General features: G+C 39.4%; 1 protein-coding gene across 4 annotated transcripts in view; it reads right to left on the bottom strand.

Moving 5' to 3' along the window:
- The window catches only part of celf1 (cugbp, Elav-like family member 1), a 49269-nt gene that overhangs the window by 6813 nt on the left and 27817 nt on the right, over window positions 1-14639 (bottom strand). For 2 of the 4 annotated variants that reach the window (XM_084019246.1, XM_084019247.1), the window contains exons 5-14: window positions 13212-13260; window positions 11843-11977; window positions 9480-9559; window positions 9122-9283; window positions 8942-9011; window positions 8336-8458; window positions 7016-7129; window positions 5995-6180; window positions 2554-2697; window positions 1537-1709 (exon numbers count right to left, since the gene is read on the bottom strand). In XM_084019246.1, the coding sequence (XP_083875372.1) occupies window positions 1582-1709; window positions 2554-2697; window positions 5995-6180; window positions 7016-7129; window positions 8336-8458; window positions 8942-9011; window positions 9122-9283; window positions 9480-9559; window positions 11843-11977; window positions 13212-13260 (1191 nt within the window). In that variant the 3' untranslated portion in view covers window positions 1537-1581. The remainder of the gene's footprint in view (window positions 1-1536; window positions 1710-2553; window positions 2698-5994; window positions 6181-7015; window positions 7130-8335; window positions 8459-8941; window positions 9012-9121; window positions 9284-9479; window positions 9560-11842; window positions 11978-13211; window positions 13261-14639) is intronic. The other 2 variants (XM_084019248.1, XM_084019249.1) reach the window with 2 other exon arrangements.

Here is a 14639-nt window from a genome sequence, read left to right as displayed (position 1 = left end):
ATGAGCATTTCGATTAGTTCATGATGGGCAAACCTTGAAGGCTGTCATCAGTGCAGTCCCTCCAGGTGGCTGTCTCCCTCACAACACCGAATGCACCACATGGCGGAAGTCACACGGCATCACTTTCATTCATTAGAAATTAAATGTAACTGCAGGAATAATTCAACAACAACCCTCTGTTGTCAGAGACGCTGTGTCCTAACAGCAAGCGTTACGCTACATTATGTGAACTAATTACATAGCCATCAGCTGTGATCCAGATCAGACTGGAGATGGAACCACTTAACAGATGGATCAGTGTGATTCGCTGTATCCCAACAGTTTTACTTTTTAAAGTGAAAATACATGTTTTACATTGAGATAAACACTGGAAATGAGAAACACTATAGCCAACTGCAAGAAGACAACTTTCAAGCAATCTTCTGGCGATCTCCAAAGTATTTTGAGAATTGCAGGGATTGGACAAATTGTAAGCTTGTGCATAATTCACATTGATTGGTTGAATTCATTTTTGCGATCGCAACAACTTCCTGGAGGGGCTGCGTGTATCAATGAATGTGGGAATGGGTGAATATTGGCAGGTAGTGTAAAGTGCTTTGAGATGTACAAATCCAATTCCATTTTCGATTATCAAACATTCATGTTTAGGTGTAACAGGTGGCAGTCCAGTCAAACCGTAGAGCTCAGAGAGGAACAGTTACTAAGGCCAACCATCTCCTCTCTTCCTCCATCAACAAGAATGCTACGGGTTGGATGCTAAACTTGATTCAGTGACTTTAGCTTAGTGGAAACACCAGAGAACAGGAGCAAGACGGTCACAGCATCAACAGGCTGCTTAAATATCACAACAGCCGGACCAAGACTCACACACGCCTTTTACAAATGCAGAATGAGGATAAACATGTAAGTGGCATGAGCATGTTCAAGTGGAGCTCCTCCTTATGAATGATGTAAGCTTCTGTATCTTACCTAACCTTGAAACTTACAACTCATTTAGATGTATATCACATACATTAGCGCCGTTTCAAGAGATAATACAGAGATCTAATACAAAAGTAGGGGAAACCATCCATTCTTGGTTTGTGAAAATGAAATCTAGCAATGATTTTGGTTTCCTAATGAAATGTGGCTCTGTCGGTTCCAGCTGCCGCCTGATTTCAGAAATGTTACACTGAGTCTGTGCGGTGGAGGGGAAGTTGAACAAGAAGAAAAACAGATGGATTTAGCACCTATCTGACCTGACTGTCAATGTGCAAGACAACCTAACAATCAACTCATATGTGTATTATGTACCACAGCAAACTGATAACATATCAACATAAATTAAACTACACCTTATATTGTAAATGGAAAACAAAGTGCATAAACCACAATATAACACAGGAAGAACCCAGTCTAGCCTGAAAACAACTCTTGCATGTAGCTTCACGTTGCCTGGACATGTTAAAATGACCAGGAGAGGCAGCACAGCAGATATCACGCTGTAATGCATACATTTCTGAGTGGACCAGTCAGGGTTATTCATACTCCACTTACCATAACACCATCCTGCCTAACTAAGTCTGCAGTGCCTCAGCACCTTCAGTAAGGCTTGCTGTCATTCTTTGAGCGCTTCAGTTGCACCTTCAGCCTCTTCATACCGATCTGGAAACCATTCATTGACTGGATGGCAGCCTGTGATGACACCGGGTTGTCATAGCTCACGAAGCCTAAACGAGAAATGCAACAGAGGACGTCATAAAATGCTCAGGACATTTGAAATCTGGTAACAAGAATTACTGCAAATAAAAAGTCTGTGAATAGTGCAATGCTTTGAAGAAAGTTATGTCCAGTTAGCTAGCTAGCTTATTAATTCCACTGCTTAAATGTTGCACCTGTTCTCTCTTGTCTACCAATATCAATGTTGTTTCCTACAGTGTGATAACAGTGTGTGGATGAAGTTGTCTCTATGCTTCGTAACGTTATTCCGCCACTGATAGACGTAACTGTAACACCGTACTTCACTGAGTCCACCACCTGCTGTTAGTGGGTTTACTCTTCAAAAAGTGACATGCCACAATGGCCACTATGGCACATAATAATGTCGGCCCCTCTGACCATCCCGCTATGTTGATTTAAATGAGAACGTCCCTTCTATTCTCATTTTACTTCTATGATCTTGGCACATGTGTAAGGACCCGTCAAATTAGATAGTTTCTCTTTGTGTACATGTACTTCCTGTTTTATTTTGATAGTCTGTCATTCCCCATGTCCTGTCAAGCTTCCCACTCATGTGATTGCTGGTCCCTGCCCTAATATTGTATTTAAGGTGCGGCTCCCATCTGCGTGTTGTACTTGGAGCCAAAACACCAGACAGACGGGCAAAGACGATTTGAAGGTCATGGAAATAACAAACTACCGGTGTGTTGCTTGTAGTGGTTGTTGTGCTGCCAAGACATAAAACGCTTGAAGCTGCAGCAGAGTCAATTACAATCATTTTACCACAGCACTGTAAGTACATTTTTATTTTAATGATCATTAGAAGGCAGTAGTTGACATTAAACATTAACTCACCAAAACACTTGCTGAGGTTTGTCTGTTTGTCAATAAAGACTTTAGCAGAGATGACATTTCCAAAGGGCATAAACATCTGGAGCAGGTCCTGGTCTCCAAACTCCTGGGGCAGGTGGTAAATGAACAAGTTGGCACCTTCTGGACCTGCCAATGAAAGAGTCTGTTTTACCAATCATTCGAACATTTAAATAACATGTTAAATAATGACAATATCAAACTAGTTCTTGCCCCCAGGAACTTACATGGAATTTACGAGATTTAAAGGCTCACAAGTTACACTCAAATCTTCAGATCTTTCTCCATACTCGGATCTTTTCTTTTAATCACTTTATTGAAGCTGTTAACTACACAAGATGATGTTGCAGTGAATTCTAACATTTCCTGTTATACTATTATCTCTATACTATAATCATTTTGATTGTATTGTTCCGACATCGACTATGAGAGAGTGCTTTATTTTTAGGGAAATTAAGGAGTAAGTGTCCTATGGTATTAAAGAAATATAACATGCAAGTTCACAAAGGTTTTATGTAATTGTTTGGGTGACAGGTGATATGACTGAGTATGATATGGTCATAGATTCTGACACGTGACATTTATCTGTTTTACAGTCAAACTTTATTAGTGTTGACAGACAATAAGAATTGTACAATATTTTCTACAGTTCATAAGGGTCTCAAACAATAATCTGTAGCTTTGACAAACATTTCACAGCAAAAATATAGCAATAACTGTCTGACGAGTACAAAAATTCAAATGAATGAAATCGGTTATGTTGACATAATACAGGATAAACTCTATTACATAAGAGTTGCTGCTTTATATGTTAAGTTTTATTGGTCTGATGTAACTAAGGATGATGTCAGGATAATCACTTTACTATTACTTTGATTACATTTGTATTAATTAGTACAGAAATAAATCTATGTGAATAAATCAGAGACTGTATATGGTACAAATGTCCCTGCCGTATTTATGTATTTAAACTCCATTCAGAAAACAAGCATTTTAAAAGTTGTTGGTTGACATCTTGCAGACAGACCTAACAAAGTATGACTTCAGACTTTTTATAAATGGTCATGATGGAGTTATTTCCCCATACATACATACAGCTGGTGAAATTAACCCAACACTTCTGGATGATGTTTGGTTCCCAGCGTATCTGGGACTTCCACTACATGTACAAAGCTGCAAAAGTTCATATGTCAGCCATAACTGTTTTTTTCCCCCACTAATTCACTATGCAGGCACGATATTCCCTAAGTATGTTGTAAAGCAAATAAGGACACAATAATAATACAAAGAATGTCCTATCCTAGCTTTGTTGAGTGCCTTCTTCCTAGCTTAGTACATAACATGGCCTTCTTTATGTTATTATCACTAATGCAGTCTGTGAATCTTCTAATCCAGTGTTATAAATTGAGATAAATTAGTCTTGAGAGTTTCTTTATCAGATTCATGATGAATTTAATTTAACCTGTCACTCAAATGTAAATATATATTTTAAAAAGAGCTGGATAATAATTCATGTTTCTCTCAAATCCTGAAATCTTCTTGAACCAGTAGTATTTATAATCCCTTCTTAGAGATATGTACTGTAACTTGAATTATACCTTTGAGGGGAGATTCAATATTTTCCTCCAGACATCAATAAACTCTGAGTAAATTTGATTTCTAACTATATATATTTCTTAAGCTATTTTGTATACCAGAAACAGCAAGGACATCAATTGAAGAACATCATCAAAAAGTATCAGAATAAATATTTTCTTCTTCACTTGGCTCTGTATGTCATTCCTCATAAATGTACCTGTAAAGACAAACATAAAACAGTTGTTTACAGATATTATGCATGAATACTAAGTTAACATTATGTGGCAGAGACAAATAAATAGCAATATTTACCTGAGCCAAATTTCTGCAGAACCTGGGTTCTTTGTTACAGATGTTGTTCATTTCTCCCCGAATTGGACCATATTCCTGCTGAAATGTGTGCGGTTGTAACATCCTTTAGTTTAGAAGTGGTGATTGTGGTGATTTCCATGGCAGAAATGCAGCTAAACTCTGTGAGGGGATCCTTGAAGGGGCGGGCACTACTTCATCACGTCATCATTTTAACAAATTTGTGTCAAATTGTCACATGTGACCTATGTGCAGGTTGACATAGGTGCCAAATTTGAAGAAAGACGTTCCTGAGATATCACAAATAAGAGAATAGGATGTGTGGTCACAGTGACCTTGACCACCAAAATCTAAACAGTTGATCCTTGAGTCCAGGTGGACTTTTGTGTCAGATGTTAAGAAATTCCCTCAATGCATTTTTGAGACAGTGATACAGTGTTTTTAAATTAGTCAATTTCACAATCCAGATTTTGTATGTATTTTTCACCCTCCTCCAAGTTGACATCAGGTGGGGCTAAGATCACAAATTTGAAGCCATTTGCAGAGTGTGCCAATCCTAATTTCCACATTCCTATTTTTCCCACCTCTGGAGGGCTCTGTAGTATCATATACAACATCAATTATACATTTTTTGTTGTATAGAGTATAAGTAGTATAGGAGGGCTAAACACAAATGGACTTGAACTTGTTTGAATAAAAGGGAGCTGAGGAGGAAGATGATAATCTGTGGCCATGTCAGAGAGAAGATGGTGACGTCTTACCGGTGCTGCGACTGTCACTGGCTGATGCAGCAGATTTAAAACAAGACAGAGTTCTTAGCAGAATATGAAAAACAGATCACAAACATCTCTAACCACTTGCCCACAACAGTTCTTAGTAAAGCACTGAGTACGCTTGCACCAAGTTATTTTTTATCTGCAAAGGGGAGTCTATAGCAGTCTACAGGTCAGTTTATATCAATTGCTATAATTTATATACAAGTATTCTAAACTAACATTACTAACACAGTCGACAGCTCAACATTTTGGTCTACAGATCTGTTATAATCATAGAAATAAAAAAAGGAGTAGAACAAACATTCCCATTCAACATAGCAGAATAGTCAGAGCGGCATACTTGTGTACTGTTGCCATTGCAACCACTGTAGTGGGCCCCTTCCATATAAAGTAAACTTTACAGCTTACTACTGACAACAAGTGTTGGACTCACTGGGGTGAGCTTTTACAGTAATGACTATCATCAGTGGAGTCGTAATGTTCTGAAGCACAGAGAGACGGACTAAGTTATTAAAAAGTATAACTTAATGCTGAATCCACACACTCTTATCACACCATAGGAAACAACATTAATATTGTCAGATGAGTGACAACTTTGTTCGAGTCATTTTCTGTTAAAAAAAGAAGAGAAGCAGTTCAATGTCCATTCTCTATTCTCTGGTCCAGTCACTCCATCTGTACTGTCCCATATAATCTCCTTCTTTATACTCTTAGCCCACAGAACTCAGAGAACCCAGAAACCCACATAATTCACAGAACCCACCTTCCTTCTGGCTGCCAGCAGCTGAGACGCTCTGCTGCGACAGCATGCTCTGGTTGTAGAGGCTGGGCAGGGCAGCGGCAGCATACTGCTGGATACCTGAGTAGGCCTGGCTCAGGGCCTCCATGGTGTTCCCTGAGCCATTAGACAGGCCTCCAGAACTGAGGCTGCCATTCAGTGCTGCCATGCCTGCATGAGAGAATCAAGTGATGGTCAACATAATATATAGTAAGTAACAAGAGTCATTGTCAGTCTCACTATTTAATAATTTACAGACGGTAAGGTTAATTCAAGCCTAAAAATAAAGATATACAAATAAAAAAAATAATACATTAGAATTATTATTACTATTATTATATAAATCATTTATAAAGCGATTTTCAAGATTCTCAAAGATTATTTTCATGTCAAATTATATTAAATAAACCTAAAAAAGAGGAAGCAATACAGGGACAATAAATGCCTTCTGAACAAAATATTGTTGAGCCTGCATGTGAGACTGGTTATACACAATAATTGGGATTCAATTTCAGTACATCAAGTGCTATCATTCATAAATAAACTGTGTCCCTGCAAGTTAGGAGCAGACAGTGATGTTCACACTTTATCTGAGCATGGACCAAATAACATCTCTGACAACTAAATGTGTTTGCGAGTTTGACTGTGGGATCATTTTTATTGACTTTTTATGCAATCATGCCATGCGAGAAATCTATTTCATATTTGGTGTGAAAACAGCATAAGTGTCTTGTTTCTATTACACAATTAGAAACACTGGGAGGACATTTGAGTTTTTATTTTGGCCACACACTGATAGGCTCCGTATGATTTCTTGCTGTTGTACCGGCAGAATAAAACAAAGTGTCCCCAATAGCAGAAACCACCAACACACATTCACATTACATTACATTCACAAGATAGCCTGTCTGTTTGTAAATCTTTAAGACAATTATTTACAACAAGCGTAAGCACCTTACAGTAATCTAAGCAATGTAAATGTACAGGTCCAGCTCAGGGTTGGTACCTGCCAGGGAGCCCATGTTGAGGCCAGCTCCAGCACTGGCAGCCAGGGACTGCAGGGCCCCCAAAGAAGCCATAGGGTTCACTGATGAGTTGCTGCTGGAGGTGGGGGAGGAGCCTGCTCGGGGGGACATTTAGTGTTAACATTGTTAAACTCAACCGGAAAATAGAAGTGTCTATCAAAAGAAATCATAAAAAAGGGCAATCTGAAAAAAGCAATATTTGGAGAATTAATGTTACGCAATTCTGGTGTTTTTTTCATTGGTTTATTTAAACATTATATATAGTTATCTATAAATGTACAAATGTTTTATGCACACCAAACACAAAGCAAATTTTCGACTTGCATTATTTGCGCAAGTTTGACTGCAGGATAATTTCTGTAAATTCGCGGGATCATTTATCAATTTATAACCAACCAGGTTTCCTCCATCAGGGCTGAAATCACCATTATTGCTGCTTTGTACATGTTGAAGTCCCAGATCCACCAGGAAAGCAAACTCTGTCCTGTCTGAGTTCATGACATCATTCAGAGGTGCTCGGTGGATTTCACCAAACTGGATTCACTGGATCTAGCAAGATCCACGTGGGCTGGTTTACCAATTCAATTAAATATAAAAATCTTTAAAGTGTAATTACAACAGAAGTTATCTCAGGACACTTTACACATAGAGCAGGGCTAGAACACGCTCAGGAATTTCAGAGTCAATTCATTTCAACAGTCCCAACATCACATTCTACAGGTGGATGTACCGGAAAGTAACTATTTAGCTGTGATTTAATATCAATAACCAGAAGAAAAGGATGCTGAAATAACTCCATAATGATTGTGATCAGTAAAAAGTCTGAAGTAATTCTTTGTTAGGTCTGTCAGCAACACGACAAGCTAACTACGTTTAAAATGCTTGTTTTCTGAATGGGGTCTGGTTGATGGGTGCTAGGCTACCGGTATGCTAACATTGTAGCTGCTCCATCAACACTCAAATTAACGTTATCTCGACATAAATACAGCTCCAACATTGTTATTTGTACCATAGGTTTATACACGTGGTTTTGAGTACTTGGCGTATTCACATTGCGTCATTAGTGTTAGCACCCAGCTCCACTCTGCGTCTTTGCATTGACTTTGTATGCAATTGTGCAAAAAATGTGCTTTGCTTTGGTGTGAACACAGCATGTGTACAAGCTGTGAGAGACTATTAGACATCTGGTAGAGATGAATGTTGACTCACATGCATCTCTCCATACCACTAAGCCCTACTGCATGGACCTTTACTATGAAACAGTATTAAAGTTATAATTTCTTGTTTGTTTGTTTTTTTACCTGAACTTGCTAGTGCACTTAGTGGGCTACTAGATGTTGTCATGGCACTGGAACCTGTAGGCGTGGCCTGCGTGGCAGTTGCTGCTGCTGCCAAAGCAGCCAGGTTCTGCATGGCATTAAGACCTGACAGACACACAAACACAGGGTTAGGACTCGATCCACCATTTTTTTTTTTTTATTTAGGTGCAATCCCACGGGCCAAAAAAGAATGTGGCTGCAGCTGAAAATTGAGCATAAGATATTTAACATATTAAACAAAGTAAATATCAGTGGATATTTCCTTTTGTAGCAGCTTTAACCACCAACAGAATGTTGCTTCAACACACAGAAATGTTCTTAGACATTTCAGATAACTGCCGATCACAAAAAAATCTAAGGGCTCAGCAAAGAATCTGTTCTGGTCGGAAATAATGTGGCAATATGAAATGTTGGAAATGTTAAGCCGGAGAATATTGTTCAGATAGATTGTGAGGAAAAACAGTTACGTTCCACCAAGTCATCAAAATCCTCACAGGCATTTCACCAACCCTGACAGTTAAGGTGTGTGTGTGTGTGTGTGTGTGTGTTTGTGTGTGTGCGTGCGTGCATGCGTGTGTGTGTGAGTACCTGAGACAGGGTGAAGGTTGCTGAGTGCGTTCCCTGTGGAGGCTGACTGCTGCAGCAACTGTAAATAGAGCTAAAACCAGGGGATATGAGAAAGTGGCATGCACATTTGAACTGGACTTTGTCAACACGCTCATCATTACATTTCACAGAAACACACACAGGCCATAATAACACACTCACTGCTAGGTACTGTGGCCCTAGGCTGTTCAGTCCAGAGAGGTTCCCCCACATGGAGGCAGCACTGAGCTGCTGCATCTGCTGCTGCAGCTGCTGGGCCATGCGCTTCTGCTCCTTGTCCTTCTGAGTGTCAGCAAACTTCACCACGATGGGCGATGAACAGCCCTTAACGCACACAAAGGACATTTTTTTACTACAATGTACTTAAAACTGAAGAGCAAATCATTGATCGTTGTTATTCTTTTTAGTTGAATAATTTCCCGTTGTAATATTTCAACAGTGACACTACAATCATCTTATTTTTAAATCGGGGTCACAATTACACAACATCAGATAGTTGTTAGTGTGAATGAGAATTCACCTCCATGGTCTGGGACTGGTGCATGGATTTGATGGCTGACTGGGCCATTTGTCTAGCTGTAAATGTCACAAATGCACAACCTGAAAGAAAAAAAACAATGTATCATGAAAACATCTCAGTGCCTTCATCCAACAGTAAAGCTGTTTTTGTTTTATACAGTGTAGTTTTACATTTTACTACCACTTTTTTCTTTTTATTGTGTTTTTTTTCTGTGCTCTGAAGCATCTTGGAACAGAGCAATGCGATTGTCAACACAACTGACAACTTTTTGCTAAATTTAGGACTCAACATGAAGCAATGTTTTTGTGTTTGCTATTTTATGAATTACTTGCTGTTTGCTCACCAGACTAATCAAAATAATTGGCTACATTGTTTGACCCTTTCCACTGGGCATCTACTTGCAACACCAGTGTTGTGCAAGTTCACACTTTTCATGAACTAGTTCAAAGTTCTGAACCGAGTTCAGAATTGAAATGGTGAACTATGAACGTGAACAGTTCACTTTGAACATGTGTGAACTGTTCACGTTCATAGTTCACCATTTCAATTCTGAACTAGTTCAAAGTTCAGTTCATTTTTTTTCCGGCGTCTGGTCTATTTTGTGCGCGAGCCACGAGCGATCATGTCAATTCTGGCAGGAAGTCACAAAAAAGGAACACAAGACAATCCGGTCAATTTTCAAAATAAAAGCAATTTTCGCGATTGACAAATGCGATCATATTTGTGTATCTAAACAGAGTAGAGAGATGAAAACAAACAAACAAACACACACACACACACGGTATATCTACACTACTACTGTCTTCTACCATACACACTCTCTCTTTCTCTCTCTGTCTGTGTGTGTGTCTCTCTCTCTCTCAGAGAGGGTTGACTCAACAGGGGGCAAGGCTTCTGTAAAGGAGAGAAACATCAGAGGTATCTCCTAAACGTGGGGGTTGCTGATCATCTCTACTTTCCAGTGGTGCCAGGAGGACCAGCCTGTTCTTTTTTTCTGATCTTTTGCATCCAAGTAAGTTGTGTAATGCTGCACTCACATGGGCAAAAGCCAAGGACACCATACTTCTATTCTAATCTTCTTTTTTACAATGCTGACATCGAAACTAAACCCGTAATCGATCATAAAACATGCAGCCAGAAGAGACAGGGAATACTAAAATAAAACCATCTGCCACACCCACCACCACCTTTAGGGTTTCAAATACCAACTGACATCCAGGCTATGCAACAAAATGATCATAGTTTAACTCCTTAACTAAAGCAGGAGAGATTGTACTTGAGCTGGGTAATTCCATTCCTTGGACAGAGTTGGATCAGGCCTGTGGAAAGACTTTAAGTACCATTTCAATACTGCAAAGGCTAGCCGCTGGTCAGAGATTCAGCCAGACTGGTGCAGCGGCCTGCATTAATGCAGCCAGGTCTTCACAGCACTGCAGAACTGAGAGCCAGAGCAGCAACAGTTCTTGAACACTAACACAGTGTTGGAGCCAGGCTGGGAGTATGCAGTGCCTGGCACTGTCCAACTCTGCCATGCTACAGATGGAGACATGAAGTTGAGCCCCACAAAGGGCTTCATCAAAAAGCATCTGGTGGTTCACATCTGGTGGTTTGCGTTGTGGTACAGTCACCTCAATCCACAAATGTTCCTATTAGAGATTTCAACCCTGACACTGGCCCTGTCAGCCTGAAAAAAAGACACTGATACCAGCGACTAGTACTCTACTCTAGGTGGGCTGACTGACAGCTGTGTGCAGCTTCTCTGGGCTCTTGACATCTTGTGTGTGCTCTCAACATTCCCTTGAGTTGGCACAGCGTAAATGTACCAAAAAAACAGCAACTCACAGACTGGGAGGACACAATTCTATTTGGCTGTTTGAGTGATTTTGACTGACCAACAGGGAAGGATTTCCAAAGAACATGAAAGGAAATCATAACAGAAACACTAAGATTTTAGGACAAGCCATTTTAACATTTAATCAAATCACAAAATTCTTAACAATAGCTACTCGGTATCGGCAAATATAAGTAAATACTTGTACTAGGTCTGAAAAAGTGGTATCGGTGCATCCCTAGGCACCATAACAACACACAACAATTATTTTCTCTGTAAAATTACCAATGAAAACAGTTCAATATCTATTCTACTCCTATTTTATTGTGACACATTATTGTAAAAAAATATCAAGTATAGCCACTTCAGGAGGTTTATGTAGACTTGCTTACTGTGCTGCTATTACTATACTTATCACTATACCCCACATTTAACCACACCACTTTGCCTTATAACTGACTTTTTCAAATGCTTGTTTCCAATTTTCATTCTATTCTTATTTGACTTTTATAAGTGGTTTATATTGTCTTACCACGGCTGAGTCCATCGGGTCCTCGAAGTATCCGGCACTCCTCTATCTGTCCATATGGTGAGAACATCAGTCGGATGTCATTCTCATTACACTTCTTTGAGATCATTCCAATAAACAGCTTCCTGTCCTCCACTGCTGTATTCAACACAAAACAATGGTGCAATAGAATGTTCAACATGCATATTTGTTTAATTAAAACAATAGCCAGGTATCCATACATTTTAACAGGTTTTGCTTTCAGGTTGTGCCGATACACGATCAACTCTGGGATAACCACTTTCCCATTCATGTATAAAATCATTGTTAATATTAGAATATCAATAGGCTAAATTTAATTTGTCCCATCTCAGTAGTATGCCCCACATACTACTAAGTAAGTACTTGCCTGTACTTGCTCATACCAGCAATCAAACATGGTGGTTTTAGTGTGATGGTCTGGGGCTGCTTTGCTGCTTCAGGACCTGGATCATTGACGATTATTGATGGAACCATGAATTCTGCTCTCTACCAGAGTACTCTGAAGGAAAATGTCCCCCATCAGTTTGTGACCTGAAGCTGAAGTGCATTTGGGTTCTGCAGCAGAATAATGATTGAAAGCAAAGCACACAAGCAAGTCCACCTCTGAATGGCTAAAAAAACAAAATGAAGTTTTGGAGAATCTTGGAAGTCCTGACTTCCCACTGAGATGCTGTGGTATGACCTTAAATGGGCAGTACTGGCCAATATGGTAAAATGATTGTATTATTATAAGAACATCATGCTGGATTGAGGAAGACTTGAAACTAGAGATAGGAGACCATAGACTCATGTTTACAATGTTTACAACATTTGGAAGCTTCAGAGCTTCATTAATACCATTGAGATTTAAATTATTATTATTAAATGCCTACACACACTGTTGTCTTCTTCTTTCCATGGATCTGACATGAAAACTACTTTGGTAACCATTGTTTGTTAGTATTGCATCATGTCAAAGGAACAGATACAGTGTTTTCTGATGTAGCCACATTAGCATGGAACCAGCTCAGATCTACTGAAGGATTCATGCTCGCGCATCAATCATACAATACTGAAATCCACCTCTTCCAGTCTTGCCGGGGCCGAGGAAGCGTACCGTTCTTAAGTACAGAATGGAGCATCACACTAGTCAAACCAACTTAAGACTCAATCGTATCTGGGTGCGGTACGGTTGGTGTAGTGTGAGTGCACCCTCAGACAGTTGTGATGAGTTTCATTTTGTCCCTGTCATGTTTGATTGAAGTGTGTTTTACAATCAGTATTATAAAATCTGTGTTTTTTAATGGAGTCTTTTTTGTTGTTGTTTATAAATTAAAAGATAAAACAGACAAAAATGCTAGAAAATCCTTACCATTGTTTTTCTCACTGTCAGCTGGCTTCATCTGGATTGGGTGGTGCATCTGAACAAGGCAACAAAACACACATTAGTACTTATAATGGTGAAATATGTATTTCACTAATGTTAGTAGAGATCCCATGTCCATGTTAAAGGATGTAAATGTGGGCGTTAATCGACATTAGTGTTAATATGTGGCTTGTACACTCATTGGAAGATCAGCAATTCTCGGGTCTGCATGTCAAAGTGTCCTTGAGCAAAAATATTGAACTCAAAATTTCTCTCAGAATCTGCAAAATGATTGTGAGAATATGTGTTAATTTGCATTTAAATAAGATCTTGATGGGAAGGTGGCACCATCAATTTATGAATAGATGTGTAAATCATTGACATGTAATGTAAATCATAAGTGGTCGGGAGACTAGAAATGTGTTGTACAAGTTTCAGAAAAAAGCATCATGGTTGCAGGAGAGCCAGGAGAGTTCTACCCATTACAAGTATTTTTACTTTTAATTAACTAAATTATTTCAGTGCCTCTAATGCCATGTCCCCTCCAAACTTGAAGCAAATTTTGACCTTGTGACTCACGCAAGTTTATCGCAGGATCATTTGTGTTTATTCGCATCTCTCCCGCTAGACACACAGAGGAGGCGGGGCTTAACTCCATGTCATCAATCATGGCTGGAATCACCACTAGTGCTGCTTTGTTACATGTTGTGAAGTCCCAGATAGACTAGGAAACCAAACGCCGTCCTGTCTGAGTTCATAACATCACCCAGAGGAGCTCAGTGTATTTCACCCTAACCCACACTTTCATACAGCCCACCACAGAACAATGTGGAAATACTACGTCAGGGCTCAACAATAAGGATTGCCCGACGTCCCGGGGCAAGTAAAACGCCACGTCGGGCAAGTAACTATGACAACCCGCTTGCCCGTTCGGGCAAGTGGAGGACTCGAAGCAAAAAAAAAAAAAAAAAAAAAAACGATCATCATCGATAAAGTTATGATGTTCCCCCTCCACTTGCCCTCGTCGGATAATGCTGTAATGCTTGGCGTACTATTTGATTTTTTTTAAATGTGGTTTTGGCCAATCAAAATTGAGATCGCGAAACTCCCGCTACTCCGCTACATAGCTCCGCTACCGCCAACTACAATGCAGAACGTGTTGTAGGACGATGGCTGTCAGCAGGTCAGAGAGCACGTTGGGTGTGAGGGGATTATTTATTTATTTAATTTATGTGCCAAAGTTTGAGTGGCCAAGATTAAAATATGGGATAAAACCGCAAAAAAAAAAATACCAATGTTCCAACAATGTCAGAATTAGTCATACATTGTAAATAAAGATCAAATATAACAATTTACCTGAATCTTTGTCGTTATTTGATAACCACTAATAAAAAAAACGATTTATATTTGGGGCCAGTGAAAATTGACTTCGGG

Source organism: Eutrigla gurnardus (genome assembly GCF_963514095.1).
Source record: "Eutrigla gurnardus genome assembly, chromosome: 1".
In the NCBI taxonomy this organism is placed as follows: domain Eukaryota; kingdom Metazoa; phylum Chordata; class Actinopteri; order Perciformes; family Triglidae; genus Eutrigla; species Eutrigla gurnardus.
This window is presented reverse-complemented; position numbering and strand designations above follow the sequence as displayed.